The 26841-nt window shown below is 45.2% G+C and overlaps 1 protein-coding gene across 1 annotated transcript; it reads left to right on the forward strand.

Moving 5' to 3' along the window:
• The first annotated feature begins 285 nt into the window (after nt 1-285).
• LOC119389911 (CTD nuclear envelope phosphatase 1A) lies at nt 286-26700 on the forward strand. Its single transcript, XM_037657341.2, has 7 exons — nt 286-550; nt 5676-5742; nt 7953-8071; nt 13256-13327; nt 18667-18783; nt 19417-19528; nt 23901-26700. Exons 1-7 carry the CDS (start codon nt 452-454, stop codon nt 24044-24046), a joined length of 732 nt encoding a protein of 243 aa, XP_037513269.1. The 5' UTR covers nt 286-451; the 3' UTR covers nt 24047-26700.
• Nucleotides 26701-26841: the final 141 nt, after the last annotated feature.

Raw genomic sequence — 26841 nt, forward strand, 5'->3', positions numbered from 1 at the left:
GTCTTATTTTCTTTTGAGATTAAGGTGAGCGTGCCAGGGCATTGCGCGGCGAGCGCGGTTATTTAAAGATTTAGTCGTGGGCGGGTAGGGAACCCGAAAACAAATTCGAGCGGCTCACAAAAGAAACTACAAAAGCACCGGGATGGCTGCACAGGTTCCCAGGACGAAGCGCTTGGTCACGCTAAAAATGCTCACTTTCGAATCATTTCTCCGAAGAGCGAAAGTCTCGCGAAAGCGGGCTTTCGCTACTTTCGCTTTACGCCGCTAGGCAGGGCTGCCGTAGCGGTGCGCAGATAGATGCGCAGTCGGCGCGTCTCGTGGTCGGTATCATGGCGGCCTCGAACCGTGAGATTTGGAGGTTCCGCTAAAAGTAAATTAAAGTTACGGATAGTCGCTCACCATTTTTTTTTTAATTTGTGCATTTCGCGGGTGCTCGTCAAAACGTCTACCAATGTTGAAGCAGTTGCAAATGGGACTTCGAGCCTTCCTCCTACTGGCTTCGAAAATATGGAGTTTTGTATGTTATGTTGTTAGAAAACAGGTTCGAGCGGTGAGTACTGTTGGAGAGCTTGCCCAACGAATTTATTCATTCAAACGTCGCCAGCTGGTATTGCTGGCTTCCGTGCTTACCGTGTTAGCAGCTTGCGCTAGGGAGCGATTTGAGCGTTAATCGACCTGTTGACGCAAGGTCGCAAAGCAACCTTTGTGTCGCGGCGATACCGCTCTTGGGAGAGACGGTGGATTTCTGTGCATGGCCTTTTCTGACTTTTCCATCCGCTGCCGCAGCAAGAAGCACTGTTTTCTCGCGTATACGTCTATTTGTTAAGTCTGCCTAGGCTGCCGTTCATTTCCATGTGCTTTGTCGTGAGTCTCGAAAAACGTCCAAGCACCGCGCCGGGAAAATAAATAACAAAATGAAGAAAGAAACCCCTGCGCTTTTCTTTCTTTCCTTTGATCTGCCGCGGTGTCCTTGCCATTGATTTCTCGTCCCTAAAGTGCTACCGATCGACTGTGACGCCTAGAGTATTGGCTGCGTCGCAGATTTATTTTCGCTCAACTAGTTAGCGGCCTAGTATTTCGCATCCCGCTCGGTATCGTTCCTTTCCATTGGTGTGGACGCTCGCATGGAAAGAGCTCTTCACTGCACGCAACTTCGGAAGTTGCTCCACGCTCGAAGTAATGGCAACCTACTGATACGGACGCTTTATTGAGGCTCCACTAATGCTTGGGTTTCTACGGTATTGATGGATCTGTGATGTCCTAGAAGGAAATGAAACGTTCAACATCGGATTTCACTGTTTCGGCATTGCGCTCGATTTGCGTAATGGTTGGCTAGATATGAACACGCTAGCTTCACGTTCGTGCGGCAGTGCCAAGTGATTTGTAAGAAAGCACGAGATCGTCGTTTTATTTAATCTTAATATATCGGTATGACCACTGGTAAAATCAACCCAGGGGTGTTAAATAGCTACTCTAGCGTGTGATAGTTCACGTATGATAAATATGTGACTTTAATCACGCCGAATTTTAGCCGCAGGCTTGTAATTCCAATGCAAAACGTACGTAAACGTTTCAACGGGAACCGAACAGCAGTCGAAGTTATTCGAATGGCTTGCTTTTATTGTGCAGTTGCGCAATCGCTGTTGAGTGGTAGTCGTAAAAATCGCGGAACAATAGCAGCAATTACCCCACTTTGCCTTCTTCTTGGTATCTTTCTGTTCCAGCATAGGCTCGATGGATTGTGCTTGCGCGATTAAAGTTATTTTGAAGACTTGCGCGTTGATTTTCTTTTTTTTTTTCATTTAGATAATTGCAAAATAGGCTACTCAAAGTGCACTTCAATTGGTCCTGCACTGAGACGCTTATAAACTTGCACAGTACTGCGCAGTGCTCAGCCACTGTACCATGGTATCTTGCCATCGGCAGTGTATGCTAAAGAGAATAACTTCCGGCCTTGCTCAGTGCCACTTACGTATATTCTGCCTGTTCAGGGTTTGTAGCTCTTACACCTGTGCCTAGTGAAGTTCAAGCTCGGAATGCCCTAAGATGGTCATATTCTTCAATGATTTTAACAAGGCTTTTGCTCAATCTGCCCATGCCGTAATGTGAAGAGAAGACAGTTGAAAGAAAAGAACTGTGTGCTGCACTCAATGTTTCGAACGACGTACAGTTGGCGAGTCGCCCCTCTTTCATAGTCTGTTGAGGGTTTATAGCTCTTACACCTGTGCCTAGTGAAGGTTGAAGCTCGGAATGGCCTGAAACGGTCATATACTTCAAAATGATTCCAGGAAGGCTCTTGCTCAATCTGACCATGCCGTAATGTGAAGAGAAGACAGTTGAAAGAAAAGTTCCTTGTGCTGCACTCAATGTTTCGAACGATGTACAGTTGGCGAGTTGCTACGCCATTGTGGTCGTTCTGCTAGATAGCAGTGATCACGTGCCAGCTTGCTTGAATGCCCTACTTTTACTGCTGAGTGTGTATTGAGATGTGTGTGGAGAAATGCTTCTTACTTAGTCAGCTTTTTAAGCTTTTGTTCTGGTGCCTATCGCAGTGTTTTTGGTCTTCCTAACCGCGTCTTTTGATTTGTCTCTCATCAACTCTTGGACTGCACTATTGGCGCGGCTAATATGAAACTAGAGAAGTCCATCGCGCTGTCTCTACGGGCTGTTTATGTCCCGTCACCGAACAGCTGTAACAGGTAGCTTGTGTTTGTCCCTCACAGCTGTGCAGCAGTCGTTCAGATTCACCCCTGAAATGCACGGAGGCCTTTTCTTTATTGTGTTGGGAAACTGAGGCTCTGTACGTGCAGCATACAAAGCAGAACATGACGTCGCACAAAGTGGTTTTCCTGAAACGCACTGGACCCGTTTCCTTTTGTTATTTTTTTATCCCTACGTCTATTTTTTATTGTAGAACATGGCTACCTGAGTGTACTGGATGAAACGTTTATTTGTGTTTGAACCACTATTTCAGTTCGATGTCGTAAGCATTCGTGCCACAGGCAGTGACGCTGTGACATTCATTTCCTGTCCTAATCTTTTGTTGCTTGCTGCACTCTCGCTCTACCAACACAAAGCAGTATTTCATTTTTCAGTGTCTATTTTCATTAGATGACACAAAGGATTATGCTTCTATGTCTCTCGGCTCTTTACGAAAGCAATTAAAAGCAGCTATGTCAACAGCAAAATAGGTACTTATACACTGGCTTCAATTTCTTGGCGCAGGATTCAAATGTGCGTGCATGTGCCACTGCTTCAAGGCACCTTTAGACTAGAGTGACCATATGCATTGAAGTGAACAAATTAGTAGCCTTCTTAAGAAGAAGCTGAATAAACAGCATGATGTGCTAAAAATAATGAGAATAATGTTGAATACTTCTTGTGATGGGGTTATTTTACTTCTGAAAAAAAGACTATTACTTTACTGAAGTGAAAACTTTATTAAACATTTTCATTACACTGATATTAAGCAGCTTTAGAAACCTAGGATCTAAAGTAAAATGGTGTTGTCGATGGGGTGTACAAGAGGACACAAAAGTAGTTTGGGATCCTGTCTGTGAAACCTCTTTTTTTTTTTCTACACTCCCACTTGCAGCGACAAACATTGCACAGAGAAATGATGACCACGATGTCATCGAAAAATCGTTGAACTGGGAACGTCACTGGAGCTAATGTTTTGACTAGCGGGCTTGTCTTCATCAGGGAAGACCAGTTCTCTCTTTGAAATGGTGGCTGCAGCAGCATATCCTGTTCATCAATGTTTTGTCATTGCTTCAAGCCTCTGTCTTTTCCTGAAATTCTGCATTGTTTGAACCGTGATGTCAAGAGACACGTAGTCTGCAGCACTCAATAGAAAGGAAACGTGGGTAGCTATCATAGTTGAGATAAATGAGAAGAAAGTGAGATTGTGTGGTTTACGCATTGTATAAAGTGCTGTGTTTGTAGCATGGTGATAAACACTGTGTTTGTAAGGATAACACTGGTGATACCAATACAAGAGAAATTGTGTTGCATTCATCAGAAGCTTGAGTGACGTGGTGTTACAAGGAAATCTGTAGGGACTGGATCTAATCGAATGGTGCAGAACTGAGCCAACTATGGGTACCCAGGACAGGCCACCTTTGTTTTGGTGTAGGCTTAATTAGTGTGACGACGGTTAAAGTGATATTAGGTTTCACTAGGTTTCATTGCACTTCGGTTTCTCTTAACGCTCAGTTGCAAATGTGAAGGGGTTCTTTCGCCAATACAGCGGTCGTCCTTGCCAAAGGTGTGCTAGGTAGGGTTGTTAATTCACCCGTCCTTGCAGATAAGCGATAAAAACCTCACAATAGCACGCTGGCACACGTGCAGGGTCCCGCTATGCCATACTGCCTTATCTGACACGATTGCGTTGTTGATGCTCAAGTTGCTTGCCGATAAAATACCGGCTTGTCTGTGCAGCTGATAAGTGTTAACCGCTTATCAATGACGCGCTTTCTGTTCGGGGTGTCGTCTCGCGTAAAGCCGACATGTTACTTTCCGACCTGACGAGATTTTGTGCAGCTCTTGATTTCTTTTGACGACACCAGTTTGGTCGGCATTCTGTTTTTTTTCTCTTCATATCACGCAAGTTGGTGAACAAGGCTTCCGCATGGAAGCCGAAACATTAATTTTCAACAACACCTTTTTTTTGCAAATATTACGAAACACCTTTTTGGTCGGCACTCTGTTTCTTTCCTCTTATTGCGACGTCTTTCTGAACATGTTATGATTTTTTTATTAAAGAATGAAGCGCAACTGTTCCTCTGGCAAATGGTGGTGCAGTGCTCTGAAGCAGCATGGCCGAATATTTTTCACAGAGCTGTTGCTTGACCCATTCTTGAAATCCACTTGTCTGGATTTGTGTTTGGCTTCCGCTAGTCTAGGACTGAGATCTCTCATAAAATAAATTGCGGCACTGTTAGGTAAGAAAAACTGACTACAGCAAAAGTGCATGGTTAAGACAATGAACATGGTGGAAAGGATAGAAGGCAAAAAAAAATGGTACAGATAAATAAAGCTGCGTATTGCGACTTATAAAATGAATTGTCCATGCAGGAGCATCTTTTAGTTGCACCCCATTTGTTTTTTGCCTTTGTTGTCTTTTCAGTGATCGTTATTCTGTGTTTTTTTGGTTCTTGCGAGGATCACTTCCAAACTAAATTTTTTTTTGTCTTATCCAATAAAAGAAAAATCAAAATTGGCAGCCTCGAGTTGAATATCATTACGAGCAGTTCAGTTGCTCCCACGGAAGCTTCATTTTCATTCCCATGTATTCGGATGAGTGATTTTACAATATCCCAGTTATATTGGCTCATGGGTAATTAGTGAAATAAAAAAACCCAGGTGCAATGACGGTGAGAAAAGTGAGTTGAAAGGTCAAGGCAGGTGTTACTTTTAGCGAAGGTTTATTTAAAGGGGCCATAGCACCAGACGACACGGACAAGGATGGCAAACGACCCGAGCGCTAACTTTCAACGGATTGTTTGTTTCTGGAAAGTACAAAGTTAGCACTTGCATCATTTGGCTCCCTCGTTCATGTTGTCTAGTGCTATGACCCCTTCAAGTTCATCTAACCAGCCAGCCCCGAAATCTCTACTTTTAAAATTTGGTCTAGCGGTGTATCTAATGGGATGACCCTTGTTTATCCATTTCAGGTCATACAACACCAGACAATCAAGTATGACGTTCTGCCCCTCTCTCCACTTTCCAAGCATAGGCTAAGTGAGTAATACGTCCACTTTTCCATTGCCTTCCTCTTCATTCTGAAGCTGCTTTGCATTGCTCTTTTTTGTGCAGTACTACATTGCATAAACAATATTTTTTTTTTGTGTGTATGGGATCTGTAGCCAATGGTAACTGAAGAATGCAGCAAAGTGCATCTCAGATGGAGTGTGTGCATGCAACAAAGGACCTTAGTTTTGATTTACAACATTTTAGTGGCTTGAGCACCAAGTCACACTCTTGTTTTTCTTCCAAGCACTTCCTATCGAGGTCTTACTTCCAGTTTTCTAAATATTCAGAGAAAGTCTTACCGAAAATAAAACTGGTATGAAATCGATGGGTCTGGTTCAAGCTATAAGTTATATGGGGTGCATATATATATTGCACACGCGCTCCTTTCTTTCTATTTTTGTGTTACCGCCCCATTACACGTGTAACTGCTGCCCTGCGCTAACTGCGCCCGAATGGCTGGGAACCATCTGGATAATCTGAGAACCTTCCAATGAGATTACGCGCGCAACGCGAACATTAGAGTTGGTTCTGGAACTTACGTGGCTGTTAGCGATAAGGCTGGAATCTTCTATGGCACATGTGTAAATGCCGACGCGCTTCACCGCTTGGCAGATTATTGACGGCCGATGCTCTATTCACCGCTATCAGGGTATGTACAGCGCGCATTGCTCGTTTGCAGTTTGACTTTCCGTTTCCCGGCCACAAGTTCTGCCAAATAAAGAGTTGCGTGTTTCCGAGTTCTGCTGGAGTGTTCTGCACCGTCATGACCACGTGACAGTGGGGTGGCGGTGCGTAACTTTACCTAAAATAAGGGCCAATTAGCTGTCAGGATAATTGATGAAAATTAATACAGTGAGTTCATTGAAAGAGCAGACTGTGTCTTTGAGAGCAGCTGGGATCGCTGCAGCACCTGGCGGAGCAGATCTCAACCGTGCACTTCTTTCTATGTGGCCTCTGAGATGCGCTTCGGCGGCACGAACGCCGACATACGAGTGCCACTACCAGACGCCTAAGTCAAGGATTAGGGTCACCTCCAATATTTCTTTCCTTTTTCTTTCAGTGCTGAATCTCGGCACTCACCCCACTCACTCATCGCGACTATGGGAACCTTTCTCCGAATAGCAGTGTGAGGTGGACTGTTGTTGAAGTTAAAATAGACAAAGAAAGCAAAACTAAAGAAAATGAGAAAAATGGGCAAACTTCAGGAATTCTACAGTTCTGAACACACACGCACACACGTACACACACTACGACGGTTGGCAGCAGGCTCATGCAGTACACACCTCCGTCTTCACGATATTCCTTTCTTGCAGTGTACAAAACCCCGCACAAATTAAGAAAGGAGACTGTTCGTGGCTTTCACGGGGCCCTCTATGTGTACGCTCCATTTAATATTTAAAAAGTTAATTAGGAATATTTATATAGATGTACTTCACTCTTGCATGCACTTTCAAAAGGCACCAAATTGAGACATTACTGAAATCCACTAACCAGTTGACTCCTTTCTTCGAGGTTGCAAAAAGGAGCCAATTCAAGTCACACGCATTTCACTGGCTTTCGGTTTCTCCAATCATTCAAGGTGTATGGGTGTGACTGGGGTAACAGTTAATTTAACTGCTTGTTTATGGTTGTCACAAAATTTCTGATATTGGCAGCGGCTTTGAATTTGGGCTGGCAATACTTAACACTTTCATGTCTTCTATTTCTTTGATGTCAGGAGACTTTTGTCACTGCCTGCAGTAGAATCGAAGAACTGAAAGAGCTTGCAGGGAGGGGGGGAACTGTCTATATGGTTATTGATGATGTTCTTTTATGTCATGGTGCTGTAAGAGCTCAATAAGGTGGACAATAAATCAGCAGTCGACGCTAATAGTAGCATAAATAAAAGAAGGCCCAAATTTTGTTGCATTGCAACTGCTCTTATAAGTCATTTGGAGTGCATGTTACTTTTACGTTCCTCTATCAGAACGGTGCTTCAGAACCAGTAATAAAATTGCACAATGTGGGAACTGTGGGTAACAGTTCTCTTTAGCGTGCTCATTTGTTTTTGTCTTTTTTTTATTTCATGTACCGTGTGTGCTAATGGTCTATACATCTCCTATAGCTTTCGCGAGTGGCCTACTAGCTTCTCAAATCTAAAAGCCCGAGTGGTGAGCCTTGACTAGCATCTGATGTGATCCTTTGCTTCGTGTTTGCAGGCTTGGTGAAACGGAAGATACTAGTCCTTGACTTGGACGAAACGCTGATTCACTCGCACCATGATGGTGTCATCAGGCAAATGGTCAAGCCGGGAACGCCGCCCGACTTTGTCCTAAAGGTTAGTAGTATTCTTTCTTTCCCGTTTTGTTGTGCTTTATGATGCAGTTCGCAGTAGCTCCTATACTCAGTTACAGCATAAGAAAAAAAGTATCAGCTCCGCTCACAGCCATCGCTTTCCCTCCCACAGGGAATTTGCATAAGTGCATGGTCCAGTGGTGCTTACTTATTTTCGTGAGGTCATGCACTTCTCGAGTGTTTGAGATAGCTATCTTTGCCACACAAACCCATGTTTGGGTTGCTGGTTTTAGGTCAGAAACTTGAACATCCTGGTAAATTTCGTCCGGCATTCTGACATAGCTGTTCAGCCAAATGTAATGTTTTAGGTAGTAACGACGAACCTTTAGCTCTAAATATGCGTGGTATTTACATTAGCTGAGAAAAAGTGCTTACGGATCTAGTGGAAACCACCTAGCCGACTGTCTTGCATAGCTGAAGCATAGATGCGCAGCTGTTCTGTGGGCGGAGCTGCCATTTTTTCTTAGGTTGTAGCCGAGCATATGCAGTTACCATTTCCACACCATCAGTCGAGAATTGTCACTTGATATTGGCGACATGCCCAGGCAAACGGCCATGTCTTAACGTGCTACAATGGAATCTTGATAATTTTGAATCTCGTAGTTTGAATTGACAGGTAAGTTACCCTCCTGGTGGGTCCCAGCAGTTCCAGCAATGTCGTACTACACGTTTGAACAAAAAAAAACTCCCCCGGATTAGTGCTTTAAAAACCACCCAATAGTTATCTCCAACCAAGTTTCTCATGCTTTTGGTCCAACTGTTAGGGGAGAAAAAGTCGCACCGCGATGCCTCTCGCTTCGGCATGTCTCCGAAACTTCGGCATAACGTGACCCCGAACACCAGGCATATGGGAAGATGGCACACGCAAAGCTACTGACCATCTCGTCTCGCCTGAACTTTTTACCCACTGCAGATTACTTGCAATATGAGCAGCGCTGGCTGCCTATTTGCTTAGCTGCTATGTCTGCCAGCACCCAGTGCTCGCGTGGATGGTCTGTATGGTCTGACCACTTACTTGCCTTTCCCTTCTCTATGACACACTTGTCTCTAATCAGCTGCCTCCCACAGTTGGCGCATGCAATGACAGTGCAAGGAGTGGCCATCCAGGAACATGTGCCTTCTACTAGCGTGCCATATCGCACAGGTCACTAGGTGGTGTACTTAAAAGGACTTTATTTGAAACTTTGTTTTAGTATTCAGACAAGTTTCCTGTCCCCATGGAAATGCAAGGCGCTTGCCACCAACAGATGCGGTCAGCAAGTTTGTGCTTTGCTTTCTTTGTTCGAGATGTCGCCATTCCTTACTGTACCATGACACGCGCATTTAGGTTAACAAGTTCTGAAAATCCTTCTGAGCTTACTGTTGCTTCCTGACATTCTCAAACCACCCATGGGGACCACATTTGTGAAGCGTATTTCTTAAAATAATGCACGGAGTGTGCCTGGTTCCAACACCAGTTTATTCAGATGGTGAACAGTTGCCTTTCTCGGGATTACAGTGGAAGAGTGGTTTCTCGTTTTGGCTGTACTGTGGCTGAACATCTGTATCAAATGGACCGTTGCATGCAGTGTCTGTGCCCGATTTGAATGTTAACGATGTGGCAGTAAGAGCGAAATAATTCTTTTTTTGCTGCCCGAAATTACTGTTCGAGATTGAAGCCTTTTCTTGTAAGTGAAAGGTGAGCCATTGATGCAGAACACACACCTTGCCATGATTCATGCTTTCTTGAATTATTCATCTTGCTCATTTATGATACTGTACCACCGATTGCATCTCTTCGCATGGAGGAAAGGAAATCATTAGAAGGAGACAAAATGCTTGGCTTTCAGCTTCGTAAGCCAAACTCCTCCAGCTCCATTTTCTTCATGTTTTCACTTGCCAGAGGCACGCTTGATATTGAATGTTATGAACAATGCACATTATTGTTTCCAGACAAATCACAACATTTGTTTGTGGCAGGCTTGAGTATTTGCGGCCGCCACGGTGGCTGCCGCTTTCTCCCGCCAATATTTGCTTGCTGCTTGCCACATTTGAGGAGCTATTGGCCTCAATACCTGGAAACGTCGTTATTGTTGCGATGGCAACATATTATGCACAGCATCCCTGTGATTAGCCCGTCATCAAAACATCCGCATTGAGTGGTTAGAAACAACCAACCACTTGCCATCACGTGAGCGTTGAAGTGCTTCAGTGCTTTTTCCATGAATTCTTATTATCCTAAGCTCCACTGTTGTCACGTGATGCTCCCTGATCAGCCTTTTCTTTCCTCCATGCCTGTTTGACACTCTAGTTATTTTAAAGGCATATATGAGGATACATTCTTTTTCTTTTCTTTGCCCTTATTGCATTTATGAGAATAAAATGTTCTCATGTTTATTACTGTGCATTTTTTGCTAACACTTCATCACTGTGGTCTTGTTTTAACTGTATTGCACAGGGCCAGGCAGAATTCTCACGTGACGTAAGCGTTTGAAATTTTTGTTCCTGCCTATCTGTATTATATTCCTTGCATTTTCACTTATCCGTTGGTTTCATGCTTGCTTTTATTTCATCGCTGTGCTGAGACACATATCAAACAATGGAAACCTTTCAATAAAAGTGTGGCGGGCTTTCTTAAGTCGAAATTTAAGAAGTGCGATTTGGAGATGGCTCTCGAAGCAGGTTTCTCTGAGCACCGGAATAGATAAAGCTAAAAAAAAAACACATTGCAGACCTTAAGTGAAGCATTGTTGCAAAATTTTGAAGCTTGTAGTGACCACGTAACTCACAGGAGTACGGCCACTAGCGTGGGTTCGGACTTAGCGAGCCACAGGGCCGCGTCTGCCGTCGCCTCGCGTGAACTAGCGCACCGCTGCACACGCACGTTCGAGCGCAAACAAGGCGCCGAGCGTAACGCGGCAAGTACACAGTACTGCTCTCGAAATCCGCAACACTTTATTGCCTGCGGCAACACCACAAAACGCAGTACAACGCCCGCTCCCAAAGGCGGCGGGAGAAGCAAAACAGGCTTAACCACGCCACGGGCGAAAGTACAACACAAAGGGTGCCGCGAGCACGTCTCCGCGGGCAAAAGGGCTCACGGCGACACGCCGCTGAGGGAAACGTTCCCTCGCGACTATGCTGCGAGCTCTCACGATCAGCGACCAAAACAGGGCCCGATCGCTCGAGCAAGGGCAAACTCCGCTCGCGTTGGCTTCGATAGATACGGTTTCGGCGTAGTAAGACCACGCGCGAATGCACCGCACCGCTCTTCAGCCTAGCGTTCGGAAAAGGACAACGTAAGGTAAGCGCTCGCCGCTGGCGCAAGGCACCGTAAGCGAACTCCGTCCGAGCGAGCCCAAACAAAGGAGCCGACGGACGGGAAAGAAAATGCGTGCTTACCCTACGAGGTCCAGAGAGGGTCTGACTCCCCCGCCGCGCGCAACGTCTCGCGAGACGCGAGCACGCGAGACTCGAACGTGGCGCCACCGTCGCGATCCGGCGCCGGGGTGAGGGGGTTAACGTCACCCCCGCTCGCCCAGCGCCGTAGGACGGCGGAGGAGGGGAGCGACATGATCGGACATGAGGATGGCAGAAATAGGCGAAAAACCCGCGCAGTGGCGACGGGCAAGCCTCAATCCCCACAAGCTCTCGCATGACTCCAGCTGTCATTCCAAAATCACTTCTTGATTATATGTAGGTAATTTGATTTCCAAAGCGTTAGTGTAGCAAACGAGCATTGGAAAACTGCCTTGAATCAACAAAGGCCAAAATAAAGTTGGCCTGTAAAATATAGGAATGCTGAGCTCTGGCATCTCTGTCTGCTTGATGCGAGCTCAATAATTGGCTGTAATGAGACTACATTCTGAGTAAAATAGCTCACGAATACACCTAATAGCTGAATCCTGGTGCACATTAAACTGTTTTAGTTCTCAGTTTTTTCCGGACCCTTGGTAATGTAATCTTTTTTAGTGCCAACCCTTTGGTAGCTTAACTGTCCTAGTGCATTACTAGGCTTAACTGTTCGAGCCTTTTAACAGCAAAGCTGTTGTAGCTGCCCATAGTTTTTCTGGTGTTGCAATAAACTATCGTCATCATGCCGGCGTGCACACTCTTCGTCGTCGTCTTCTTCATCTCTCCTAACGTGTGCCTGGCGCGCGCTCTCCTGCTGCAGCGATTTCTCCTGCATGGGATGCAATAACTCGGATGGCCGAGAGAATGTGTGCAGAGACAGAGGTCGAAATAAAGGGATATAAAGAAAGAGAGAGAAAGACAGGCAGAGAAAGAAAGAGGAGGAGAACGTTATGTAAAATCGCATAACACTAGTCACGTGACATGTTCCCACCAAAATCGCATCACACCAGTCGCCTGATATGCTCCCGCCAAGATCACGCAGCACTAGTCACGCCATGCAAAATTGCGTACCACTGATCACATAAAATGTTCCCGGCAAAATCAAATAACACTAGTCACGCGAAGTAAAGTGACGTAACATTACTCATATGACATCACACCGCGAAAATCACGTAACACTTGTCGCGTGACGTGTTCCTGCCAAACCCTTGTCGTGTAACCCTTTGAGGGTTGAATTTGTTCGCGAAATGCGCTCCAAAAATGTGTATTTTTTTTTGTTGCTGAAGTAAATTCTTCAGACGATTCTATTTAAGAAAAAAATTGCCTAAATTTTTTTCTTAAAGTGATGTGAAGTGATGAAAAAATCGTTTTTGTTGTTACATACACATGAATTAGTATTCGTGTGTAACATCAAGCAAAATCCTAAAAAAAAGCACCTATACGATTTTTTATAAATAAAAATTATGCGCTGTATTAAACATAGCTCACAGACCTACAAAAATACACTTGGCAAATAGTCCACATCGGAAGAATCGCTGCTCGACTCAGTAGCAGCAGAGCGACCGGTGCGCACTTCCATAGCGTAAGCGAACGACTTGAGTGAACGCACGGAAGAAAACTGTATGGTTGTGTGCCTGTCCGGAAAGCAAAACGAGTGAAGAAGCTCACTGTGCTCACCAGCGAAGACCAGCGCTAGTCCTGTGTGCATCTTGTCCATGTTTACCTTGAGCTGTTTTGAACGGTTTTGTTTGTTTGCAGTGAATTCATTTTCCATTTGCCACTGTCATTATTACTTTCCGTTTTTTTTTGTTTTTACGTTTTCTTTTCTTTCCAGGTCACAATAGATCGTCATCCAGTTCGCTTCTTCGTTCACAAGCGTCCACATGTTGACTACTTCCTCGATGTTGTAAGTGTGTGTCTGTGCGGACAGTATCTTGCTTTTCACATAATGATACAAGTGCTGTGTGTGCCTCTCATGTCACTCTTTGAACTCCCATTGAACTGAATGGCAGTAGAACTCAATCGCAATCTGCAGTGTTTTACGTGGCAGGTGTAGCTACCATTGATCTCCCAGCAAACTGTTTGCTCGGAAATCGAGTTGAGGCATGCCAATTTGTAAAATGGCGGCATCCTTATGTGTAGCGAGTGCACCTTCGTTGCAAGTGATGGAAACTTGTGCAGCAAAAAACAGTGCAGCAAAAAACCACAAGAAATTTACAGTGCAGAAATGGAAATGAAAGGGCGAAGAGAGGTTGCACGGGCAAGCACCGACTTGCGCTTACGACTCTGTGTTGCCTCTCTTCAACTGTTCGATTCTTTTTTCGCACCGTAAATTCCTTGTGCCATGAAGTGCCAACTCGCCCAAACTTTCACATTTACCAAGAAAGCTGTTTGCATCGCGTATGGTCACTACTGATGACTGAGACACCGATTGGAATCTGGGAAGGCCATTCTGCGGAAAAACACACGTGACAAAAAGTAGCGTGAACACTTTTTAAAACATGCATGTGAACAACATAACCAGAGGGTAAGTTTTGCCTTGGCTTGGCTATCAAACTGCCTGATAGGTTGAAAAGAAATCTCTAATAATACTGAATGGACACAACTTTTGCCATGAGATAACTTAAGTACAACCATATTACAGTAGACTGCTGTTAAACGAAAGCTGAAGGGACCAGGAAAATGTGTTTCATTTAACAGGAGTTTCGTTTACTGAGAGATGAAAAGGGGTGCAGAATTCAAGCACAAAACCAATCATGTTAGAGGCAGTTGTTCCATTTAAGCAGCAATTTCATTTAAGAGATTTTCTTTTATTGAGAGTCTACTGTAGTTGTGAGAAAAATGTGATAGGAGGCTTTCTAAGCCGTTTACAGGTGTTTGTAAGTCACTGTCACGTGACCACACTGTCTAACAGAACTGAGCAGGGCAAGTGCTATGCAAGCAAACTGCTGTTCAGTTAAACTGCGGTTTTCGTTGTTTAACTGCTGTTCAACTCAATGGCAGTTTAAAGTGCCCTTATAACAGAGGTGTCAGCGATGCGTTGACAGAGGAATACCATTAATTGTTAGGTTTGGAAAGAAAGCACGGATGAGAAAAGAAAACATCGGCAGCATCTTACACTCTTTGTAGCATTCGAAGCCAAAGCCTGCTGCACACTTGGTAAGGCATTAAGTTATAAAATCGGGGACCAGACTTCCTGCAAGACTTAACAAGACACATTGTGAGAGACGTGCATTAAAGCACCTTGACCTTCTCAGTCAATTTCGTCGTTTCTCCTCCCTCCTGTGAAGCTATATGGACCTCGCGTGGTGTTGCACTGCTTCTGGGATTGGCCCACCTTTGACTCTTCGACAGTGTCAACTGATGATGCCATGATGATGTCACAAATTTTGGCAGTCTGTGATGTCCCACGATGACCGTGTGACATTCTCCGAAAGGACGGCATGTGGAGAGGGAAGGTCTTGTTGTGTCGTCATTGTATTACATCACAATGAGGTCACAAGTTTTGGTGATCTGCAACGTCACATGATGACGTCACAACATGCACCTCCCTCTTCACATGCTGCTCACTCGGAGAAGGTCACGTGGGCTTTTTGAACGGGACTCACAAAAGCCGCAAAATCTCGCGAAGCCTCACTTAGTCTTGCGGAGGCAAGTGCCAACATAGCCACTTCAGGCTTTGGCCTTAGGATGAAGCAGGCCTGTAACGGCCACAGGAAGGTGCAGGGAATGACTTACCAATTCTACAGAGACCCATGATATTAAGAAAGACCTTCTAAAGTACAGTTGGCATCCACCCGACTGCATCACAAAACTACAAGAGGCAATCGGTTCCCTTTTCTCAGATAGAAAGCTTTGTAGTTGGAGAACAGAAGTCTGTCCTAGTGAAGGATCAAATCTGGGGCCCAACCCAAAGCTTTGCAGATGGTCGCTCTACTTTCTAAGCTAGCCAGGAGGCTAGCAAAGTGGGGTAAGCTAATTGGCAAACTAAAGTTTTCAGGTTGACTTTGTGCCGAATACCGCTGCAGTGCAAGTTACTCTAGGATTAGGACACTTGCCCTCGTAACTGTAGTTTCCATTTCAAATTAATGTGGATCCACGTGGCAAGATTTCTTGCTTGAGTGACATGTGGCTGAAGGACGCAGGTGTCGTTTTGATGTGTACCTGAAAAATCGCGCAGCTGTATGTGTCTGTCAAGAGCAGAAAAAAAACGCGTCGCATTGTCACATGCGTGTCCACTAATCACAAGCAGAGCAATAGTTGCATTGTGCAAAATGCGTTCTTTGTAATGCCACTAGATGGTATCGTCCTTTGCAAATCTTGACGGAATACCTTACCTTGCTAGAGAGTTGCAGTTGCAAAGGCAGTAAGTTTTTATTGCACCAAATTTGGACTTGTTTCATGCAAGTGCTCTCATGTGAGTGCAGGTGCAGGCGATTGTTGCACATGGCACTTTCTCTTTCCTGGCCGTAGCTGTCACATTTCGATGGAGGCAAAATGCTAGAGGCCGATGTACAGTGTGATGTCAGTGCACGTGAAAGAACGCCAAATGGTGTAAATTTACGGAGCCCTCCATACAGCGTGCCTCGTAGTCATATCGTGGTTTTGGCTTGTAAAACCCCACAAATTATTTTTATTACCGGCATTTTTGTTTGCGAAAAATGGGCTACGTTGTACCAACTTTACTGTAGGTTTAGTGTAGTACTTGCGCTCGTAAAGGTCAACCAGTGCCATCCATCGTGGTGGCTCAGCATTTATGTGCTGTTCACAGTGAAGTTGTGGGTTTAATTTCCGGCTTTGGCAGGTGCACTTTAAAGAGTGTGATGCAAAAACAGTTGCATACTGAGGTTAAAGCACATGTCAAAGTTAACAAGAGTCTCATTCCCCATTCCCACTATTGTATGTCATGTAGTCCCCATCTCTCTCAACCCCTCCTCTTACCACAGAAAACTGTTTAAAATTGTTATTCCAAATATATCATAATAAGACCGGTATCAATAGAGGCATCTACGAGGGGCGTTCGATAAAGATTTCCCCTAACCCACTTCCTGGGGACGGAGAGCGACGAAACTTTGCAGATTTACTGGTGCTTCTCCACATAGGTGCCACCCAGGGACACACACTTCTCCCATCTTTTTATGCAACTGTAAACACCTCGCTTGTCGAAGTCGACAGGTTGCTGCAAAAGCCATGTTGTGACTTCAGAAATCAGAGTCTCATCATCTGGAAAATGCTTGCCCTTCAAATATGACTTCATTGTTGGAAAGAGGTGGAAGGCCGATGGTGCGAGGTCGGGTGAATAAGGGGAATGCGGTAGAATTTCAAAGCCGCAGGAGCATGCTTCCCTCTGGGCAACATGTGAGTTGTGAACTAGGGCATTGTCTTGCAGAAGGCGGACGCCTTTGGTGAGCATGCCACGTCTCTTGTTTTTGATGGTCTCTCGCAATTTTCGCAGCAGTGAAGCATAGTATGCCCCAGTAATCATGACACCCTTTGCTAGGAAATCCATCAAGACTACTCCGTGCTGGTCCCAAAAGACTGTGAGCATGACCTTGCCCGCCCGAGGGCAGGGTGCGTGCCTTCTTTGAAGGCGGTGAGTCCAAGTGCTTCCATTGCATCGACTGGACTTTAGTCTCCGGATCATAGTGATGGACCCAGCATTTATCCTGTGTAATCAGTCTGTTGAAAAAGTCCTGCTGGTTTCCATGGCACGTGGTCAAAAGAGCCTGGGAGCATTCGACTCGTTCCTGCTTTTGGAAAGGTGTGAGCAGCCGGCGAACCCAGCGATCGGGTACCTTACGCATGTGAAGATGGTCCTGAATGATTTTTTCCATGGACCCCACACTAATCTTGACATGTTGGGCTAGGTCTCGAACGCTAACGCGGCAATTTTTCAAAATGGCGGCCTCCACTTGCTGGATGGTGTGTTCATGGACAGCGGAGTGGGGTCGCCCTGCAATCGGAGCCGCCTCCACGGAAATCAGACCGTATTTGAATTGGCGATGCCAGTTCTTCACTACATCATATGATGGGGAATCCTCCCCATAAGCCTCTTTTATCTCATCGAACGTCTCCCTTGGAGTGCGGCCTTTCAAGTACGGGAACTTGACGGCTGCTCTGTATTCGACCGTATCCATTATCACACCTCACACCACTTCAGCACCTCTAAAAGAAAGACCATTATTATTTTAGAGTTGCAAATTGGCACGTGACCTACAGTGACTTATGTCATTACACATGCGCAGTTTCAGCATCCTGCAATAAATAGAAGTTAGTCAGGGGAAATCTTTATTGAACGCCCCTCGTACCTTAAGCTACTGCACTATATACCTGAAAGATTCGATCATGATGTCAAAATTCAAGAATACCGGATTAGAATGGACCGTTATGCTAATTGCAAAAGTGCCGCACTAGTGAATGCCGGTTCTTTTTTTTTCAAGTTGTAACCCCCTGGGGCAAGCAGGCTATTCGAATAAATAATAAAGAAATTAAGGTGGCAATGATCAGGTGGTCGCTGTCGACTTTTGAGCACAGCTTGTTTAGTCTGGCCACGCATTCTCCCAGAGATCTAACTTCTTAATAAAGTCATATCTTTGGCATTGCCTTATTCTTCGCTGTCATAGCAATGTGACAATGACGTGATGTCGTGATGAATCGAGGTCCTGCATACCAGCATCGCAATTTCATTTAGAAACAAGATCTGTAATGAAATATTGTGATCATGGTGCCGTTAGGACAGCTGCCCTTGTAGAAGCCCAGTGCTTTGTATACCAAAAGTGGTTAACATTTTCTATATAATGGTGTTTTCATGAGAGACAGGTGAGTGATTATTGAGGGAGAGCTATCGTGGCAAGCAGCTGTTCTAGGTCTCACGTGCCTCACACATTTTCTTGTTCACAGGGGATCTGACGACCAGCAAACACATCATGCAGTCACAGTCTTGTGACTCACAGAGCATTTTTGCAGAAAGTCTGTGTCTGTTCAGGACTTTATTAAGAGGTAGAACTGAAGCGTAGCTTTGTTGGGTCGTTTTTTTGTTCTCAATTGGAACGTTGGCGCCGGGAAATGACGCTAAATGGGATCGTATTGATGAGTTTGTACTGTATTTGTTATTGGTTCTACTTGGAACCGGTGCCTGTTTGTCACAGCGTTTTAAGCTAATGCTTCTTAGTAGAAGTTTGATTGGCTTTGATTACCACAGCCGAGTTCAGACTATAATTGAGTGCGTCGTTGCGTGCTACGCAGGTAAGCCAGTGGTACGAGCTGGTTGTGTTCACGGCCAGCATGGAGATCTACGGTGCTGCCGTGGCCGACAAGCTCGACAACAACCGTGGAATTCTCAGGAAGCGCTACTATCGACAAGTAAGTGTTCCATCTGCATCTTTCTTTACTTGTTTTTATAGCCCATGTGATCGGTTAACAATTGCAAGCAGTACGGGTAGTGGGGTCCCAGTTGTCATGTAGTGCGGTTGAACTGTGTGTTTAAATTTGTTAATGCCCACATGCTTGCGAAGTCTCACAAAGCTTCTTGTAGCTGTGCGTCTGCCGCACGTAATTTTCAGAGAAACACTATGGGACATCCATTCATATTACAAGAAGTTTAGCTGTCTCCATGGTGGCTTGTTGTCTGCAGTGTTCTCCTGCTGAGTGTGTCACGAATTTAATTCCTCGGGGCTTCCCAGCTAAAATGACCAAAAGGAAGTTTGGACCTCGTGACGATTTGCTTCACTCACTTGTGTGAACCCAGTAGTTACATGTTGTGTGAGCGTTGTGGTATGCTGTTGCATTCACACGGTTGTTGACCCTGTTAAGCGAAAAAATTACAGATTAAAGGGTTGCGTAGGCTAAAGTTTAACTGCCCCGCTTTTATTTCTTGTTTAGGTATCTTGCAACTCAGCAATTACATTACAAGAGCTGAGTTTTTTTGTGATGTTTGTTTCTTTGAAACAAGGTTATACCGTTTTTCTTTTTTTTTTCCCCTCTTCCCCGTTTCAGCACTGTACACTTGATTACGGGAGCTACACCAAAGATCTCTCCGCCATCACGCAAGATCTGTCGAGCATTTTCATCTTGGACAACTCGCCTGGTGCATATCGGTCCTATCCAGGTGAGCAGCCCTTCACAACTACCGTTTCGAAAGATCTGTCATAATCTCTTTGAAAGGCTGGGAAACATCCAAGCTAATCCAAGCCCAGGCTAATATACTTTCACATGCGGGAATATGTGCTTCCGCTCGTATCCCATTAACTCACAAATACTATAAAGGGGCAAGGAAGTGAAACACTGAATCAGTCGAGACCGATAAACTGTTATATTTGAGAACTCCATCAATGTTAATTTTGCGATCATAGGTTCGTTATAAGGAGTTGAAATGAAGGTCAAAGTTCGATTTTCAAATTTTGGACCCAAACCTCAATGTCGGTGTGACTATTTGATGTCAGTGTGACGTCTTAGATTTCAGAGTATTTATTGATCTTCTGGATACATTGGCCCAATAAAAGTTCAATAAACTTGCTATGCTTAAATCTCTGGCTTAGAACACAGTGTTATTCAATTTTACCAATAAAGAATCAATTAGGCATTAGCAGTTGCCGTGAAAACATAGGACGTCATGGTGAGCTAGTGCATAAACTTCAATGCAGCATCACCACCTGCCTTTTCAATTTTCGCATTTTCTGGTTTACCAAGCAACTTCTTGCAGCACGAGTGGCGCTTTTGACATTGTTCAAGGGTACTTTTCTAATACAAGCAAAAACATACTTATCCTTGGGCTCCCTTTAAAGGAAAATCTGTACGATGCTCAGGGATTAAAATGTGACTTCAAACCCTTAGCATAACAACTGAATGGCACAATTGCTCAATATAATTTTGTCACGTCGTTAAGAATCTGGCCGCTAAAGGTAATGTTGACTTTAATGTAATGTTCGAGTCAAAATTATGCCAATATGACACGAACTGAAGACAGTGGAAATGAAAGTACATACGTTACTTAGCCCTAATTTTTCGTGCTGCAATCCATGAACGCTGTACAATGTAGTATCCTGTACGCGTTCGCCACTGCTCCACTGCGGTGGCCGCCCTCTGTCACGAGGTTCGAAAGTGAGTTTGCAAATGATGGGCATGTAATAACCTTTTGACCATTGGTACTGTGGGGCCTCGTATGTTCAAGGATCAAAGGGAACGCTGCACATTAGTGCAAACCAGCAAAGGGGCATTTATTTACACTTTCTACGCAATTGGTAAGGCCGCTGCCAAATGACACAACCACTAACATGCCATAGTAACGTTTGTGGTAGCAAGGAAGCTTTGACTTGCCACGCCAGGATACAGAGTGAGTAATGTTCGCCCCTGCCAGAAACCCATTCGTGTGTCTTTCCCGACACACCATTGTAGCTTAGCACATACGGTGTCGCGTTGCTGAGCTCGAGGGCGTGGGTTCGATTCCTGGCCATGGAAGCCACATTTCGATGAAACCGAAATGCAAATAATGGCAATGTACTTATATATAGGTGCGCGTTAAAGAACCCCATGTGGTCAAAATTGATCTGTAGTCCCCCACTATGGCACGCCTCATAATCATATAGTAGTGGTTTTGACACATAGAACCTCAAGAATTATTATTATACTATTATTTGTGTTGTTTGCGGGCCAGTTCACATAAACGGAGGCATGTACGAGGGAACGGGTAGGTGTCCGCGAAATAGTTCGAACGGAGCTTACCATAGCCCGCGACAGTCGGCCACCTACGACCCAGACCTGTACAGAAGTAGAAAAAAACCTTGTTCCTCATGGCCTTGTGCGTCGTCGCCGTCAAGTAGTTTATTACCGCAGGAAACTTGCGTCATCTCTCACACTACTGCGGCAACTACATTGACCTTGGTGTGGCCCGCGCATAAACGAGATGCTAGATTACAGGAAACGCGAGAGAGCGATGTGGGAAGACCAAACCTAGGCAATGCAACATGGGCGAGCATCTCCACAATGCTCACAACTGTTTCAGTTTATCGCCTCGGTCTTCTTTTGCAGCAAAAGTGAACTTTCACTTTATTGGAATGTCGAATAAAAATGCTTTGCTATACAGAGGTTAATTATTCACTGTGTTTTATGGATACGAATCTACCGGAAGCTAGATACTTTATTACATCGATGATTTCGTTGTATCGAAGCACTATAGGTCACTTGTTTACAGGGACATGCATATTTGCAAAACGATAGGAAAAAGATTTTGGGTGCACCACTGCTCTGTTCTTGTTCTAATTGAACGGAAAGCTCGTTTTTTTGTTGAGGCTACCTTCTACAGTAATACTCAGCATGGTTACTTGCTTCGTTTGTAAGAAAAAGGAATGCGAACTTGCATTTGTTTATGAAGAAAAAAAAGCTGTGACGAAGATTGTGCTCACACAAATATTTATCGAAGCCTGCTGGTAGCTGCGAAAAGCAGGTGCTCAAGAAGGTTTGCTGCACAAGTAAAGCATCTGATTCGTGGGTTGATTTAAAGATGTTTTCTTTGCTTGTAGCGAAAGCACCAGTACTTGTAGAATTTAAAAATATCATTCTCTTCTTTAGTAACAAAACAAGCGACATTATGTTGCGGTTTTAAGAGAGAGCAGACAAAGTGGCACCAACTGCCTTGCCTACTCTGTAACCCACACCGAGTGGTTGCTTTACGCAGCTGCCGAGAGGCGGAAAGACAGATTTATGCGAGAGCCATTTTTGCAAGAGGTGGTCTTTTTGATAAAGGAATGCATGTATGAATTTGTTTTCTTAAAATCCAGCCAAACGTCTGTCCGAGTGTTACATTGAAAAGACAGCAACAATAAAAGGTGAGCTTTTTCTTGCGAAATTTGAACATGCAACGGAGCAACAATAAGCAGGACATCTTTTTAACCGCAAAGGTGTTCTTAGTTGACCCTCGGCCGGCGCTGGCGGCGTAACGCTGACCACGTAGCCTTACATTGTGCTGAGGGAGGCCTGCCGGAAAGGGGGGAAGGCAGTGTCTTGCTGAGAGAGGCAAGAGTGAAGCTTGGTGGAAAGGGGGAACCAATGGGAGGCAGGCCAAGAGAAGGTGAGGTTTGTCAGAAAGCGCATCAGAACCCAGCTGTTTGCGAGAAGTAGGTCAGTGAGGGGCTCAATGGAGTATAGAAGAGAGTGTCGGTTCTTCGGGAGTTCGCTCTTCCATAGTGGCTAAGACTGCTCGTACTCCTGAGGAAGAAACAGCCCAACATAGGCAATAGAAAGTCAACAGCCTGACGAAGGGGGACGTCAGATTCGCTGTTTCAACGGCTTTCACAGAGTGGGGCTGACTGGATTTTTTTAAGGGGTCTTGAACCACTTTTCCAAGTATAATCACCATTTATTGCCTTTAAAACGTTTCGAATCCGTGAAGAACAAGTGGAGTTACAGGGATTTGTTGCTTGCTTTAAGTGCTTTCACTTTTTTTTCGTCCTGATGAGTGCACTGGAAGCTACAAGGGAGGGCTTACAAAGAAGAAAGAAGCTACGTCAGGCGCGCTTTATGATACGCGGTCGCTTTCTCGCAGCGTTATTCTTGTGCCACTAGCGTTGCTACTGTGTGAACGTGGTGCCCGGCTTGTGGTGGCACCCTTTGGCAAAAACTGCGTCTAATCCAAGCGCTGCTGTTGGTTTATGTGGCCAATAACCGCAATCTGTTGTACGACAGCCCTCGGAAGAGAGTGTGCGAGCCTCTGTAAGAAGAGATGGCGCTTGAGAAAGTGGAAACTTTGCGCTCCGTTTGTGAACTCTCCTTGCTCCGTACGACTGCAACATTTTTTGGCCGAGCTGTTCACAGCAGTGTCTGCTTTCCACTTTGTGTTTTTTCGCCAAGCACGAGGGGTGGCTCAGTACCCCTTTAATGATTTCATTTAAAATATGCACGTCCCTGTACAGATGTGAAGTGAAAACTTTTGAGGTCGTGGCAGATAGATCTGGCGAGAAAGGGGAGTTTATTTACGCAAGGTTTTTTCCAGCAGTGTACTGCTACCTGTCTACACTAAATTGGGGGTGTTAAGGTTCTCAGACGGTAGGTGGGGGAAGTAACTGATGCCCCTGAGACAGTGCATACTACTAGGTACAGGATTCAGTACCTTGATAACCAATAAGCTAGAAAATGCAAAGGAAACCAGGGGCAACAGGATGAACACAGGGTTGTGCAAACTTCCAACTAAACTGCATTTCTGTTTGGAGTTTAGTGCCTTTCTGTGTGTGTCTTCTATTGACTCCCTTTCCCTATGCTAGTTGATTAGTTATGGCATGCCAACTAGTGTTGCTTCGACAAAAGCTTCCGAGGCACTTGAGTTGGGAGTACAGCATGTCGATGTTTGCATCTGCATTCCTCCTTATGCCGCCATGCAGTAATGCACGCAGCAGAGAGTGCCAGTTGGTAGAATATGTGAGAGAAACTTGCTGAATAGCAATCTAGTTTTGTACCAGCTGCTGACCCATTTTGTGCTTGCCCCGCAGACAATGCCATTCCCATCAAGTCATGGTTCTCGGACCCGAGGGACATGGCGCTGCTCAACCTCCTGCCCGTGTTGGACGCGCTGCGCTTCACCAGTGACGTGCGCTCGGTGCTGAGCCGTAACCTACACCTTCACAACATGTGGTAGCGTTCGCTGTGGACACCTTGTCATCTCCTCCGGGCTGTACAACGCCCGAATCGCCGTTGTCAACACCTCCGGGGCGACGTCCCAAGCTCCTTCCTGTCCGCCTCCACATCCGAGCCCCCCAGAGCCCAAACTTGGCGTCGGTCCGAGTCGGGTTACGGTGGACGACGTTCGTTTCGCAGACGTCCCCTGCGGTTGCCGAAACTTCGTTGAACCAACGATGAGCTCGGCCCCTACGGATTCTCCGCAGGAGTCATCGGCACCTCGACGGGACCTGCTCGTCGCATCGTGCACAGCCGTGGCTTCGCTGCCGACTGATGCCCGTGCGGACCTTGGCTCTTCGAGTAGAGTAAAGGGGAGGACCTGGTTGATGCCTCTCCTCGCTCTCTGCTTCCTTCGTGACAAGCCATTTCATGTTCCTGGTGGTCTCTGTTTGCCTGCAACCCCCCAAAAATATGCGCCCACACAACTCCCACCACTACCGAATGCATTCAAGGTGTCAGCACCAGCGTAACCGTTGTTACAGTTGGAATTGTAAAAGGGTGTTTTCATGCTCTTTTTCTCTGCAGCCGTCGTTATCCGGCTTCTGCCTCGAAAGAACGTGGCAAAAGTATGCGAGGCTGTGTTGTGTGTATCGGCCACGCGCATGGAACACGGGGCACAATGATGTTCCGTTGTTTATGTTTGGGTGATGCGACTTCGCGCCTCGAAAAGGACTTCTTTTGTTAGGAAACGAATTCTTTTCAAGATCGCTAAGAGCGGGCACGAGTGTTTCAGCGCCAACACCGAGGGGTATGCGCCGCCCGTCCGTTGCCGTGCCGTAAAAATGCTCGACGCAATCTATACAAAAGCACACTGTGCCATCACGCACGTCTGGGCCTTGGTACAGCACTGGTACGGCTGTTGTGGTTGTTTGATCGGCAGACTTTAGCTCTAGAACAGTTATTTTTTCTTCTCTTTCCGCGAAAGGTGATAGAGGGATGGATGAAATGTCGGTGTTATCGACAAGTATTGTAAACGCGAGAGACGAATGCTAGACGGTCTTGAGAATTGAAACTAGTATGCTGTTTGACATGTTGTGGGTCAAGCATTTCACGGAACTCATTCACTATCTTGAAAGTCACTGCGCCTTTATCTTGACTCACTGGATTCATGTTGTACTCTGTATCGTCATACAAGATGGTTCATTGTTTAAAACGATAAATCAATGTGTGCTGCAGTAATTCTGTGGTGTAAGCAGGATGCAGGCACATTTTTTTTGTATGCTGGTGGTACAAATATGTTCTTTGCATTGAAAGTTTTGCAGTCACTGCTTGAAATCTTGTCTTCTTTTAATATAAGCTTAATTGTAGGTCCGGAATATCACATTTTCCTCTGCTTCCTTTGCCCTTCCGTCACCAGAGACTGCACTCTTTATTGATCACCTTGGAGGACACTTTCATTACCGCGTGACGACACATATGGTGCAACGTCTCACTAAAGTGACAGACGCTGTGCCTGTGGAAAGTTGTTTCCCCGAAAGTGATTGATCAAGAATACTGCTCGAAGACTTGTTGAAAACATTTTTTTCTAAGTGAGTCATTTCATACCTAGTTCATTTCAAGCGTAAATGTGTTGGCCATGCTGCTGTGTCAATATTTTTTGTTCCTTGGTGTTGTGTTTAACGAAAAATCGTATTTTCTTCATCTTTTCTGTTCTTTTGAATGTCCTGAAAGCGTGGATTGTGGCTGAAGCCAGAGTCTTGAGTGAAGCAGCCTTCCTGCACTCTAGTAGGGGCACGAGGTTGTTGGAACTCGAAGACTTTGCGCTCCGGCGACATGAAAGGTACTGATTTAGCTTGAATCAGCCGTTTAGACCAATTCATTTGTTCATTAGCTGGCCTAAACAGAATAACTTGGATGTGGCTTCTATGGCTCTTGTTTTTTCCAGCTCACATTATTTTCATTGTCATGTCGTTCAGCGCTGGAGGTCTACTGACGCAATTGTTTTGTACCATCTGTGTCACGCTTGGTTCTAATCACACCATTTCATTGGCGACCAGAGGTTGCTTGCCGAGCGTGACATTACTTTTAATTTACTGATGTGCAAGTGAGCGGATATGTTCTCAGCGTAGCGGCACATTCTGTCGATTATTTTTTTGACCTGGTGTCGCCGCCACATAACCTAAGTCACACTTAAGTTATTCTTAAAGTGTATGCTAAAGGAATCGCATCCTTTTTTTCTTTTTTGAGGGGGTGGGGTCGGTGGTGTACAGCAGTATAGGTACAGCCACCTCATCACTTGTTGAGTTTTTTCCCCCCTTACTTTGTTGAAAGTGTTTTTCTTCGCGTTATATACTGCTGTGATTGACTCCTCGAAAGCAATGTTACGTGTACGATTTTATTTGATGTGTCCCCACCTCCCGGCATTACAATTGCGCGTGCGGGTGTCACGTGGGAAAGCCTTTTCTCGTGACCCCGACTGTATATTTTGTACATAATGTACACTCATCACACAAACACACGAGTTAGATGTATTCCGAAAGAGTTATGTACGGCTCAAGCTTTTTTTCTTTGTTTTTGTACAAACGTCCTGTGATTGTACAAAAAAAGAACGGAACGCAGAAAAAAGAAAAAGACAACTGTGAATAAACTGAGCTAAGCTTTGATTGTTTCAAAGCGGCCTCGGGCTAATTTCTTTCGCAGCGCACCGGCGTATTGATTTGGGCAGCGAGCCTGTTCGTTGTAAACAAGCTCCGATGCGCTTTGGAGCTCCAGCGTGTCGGTGCCAATGCGACTGCACTTGCCGCGGCGGCAAGT

Source organism: Rhipicephalus sanguineus, chromosome 4 (assembly GCF_013339695.2).
Source record: "Rhipicephalus sanguineus isolate Rsan-2018 chromosome 4, BIME_Rsan_1.4, whole genome shotgun sequence".
NCBI lineage: Eukaryota > Metazoa > Arthropoda > Arachnida > Ixodida > Ixodidae > Rhipicephalus > Rhipicephalus sanguineus.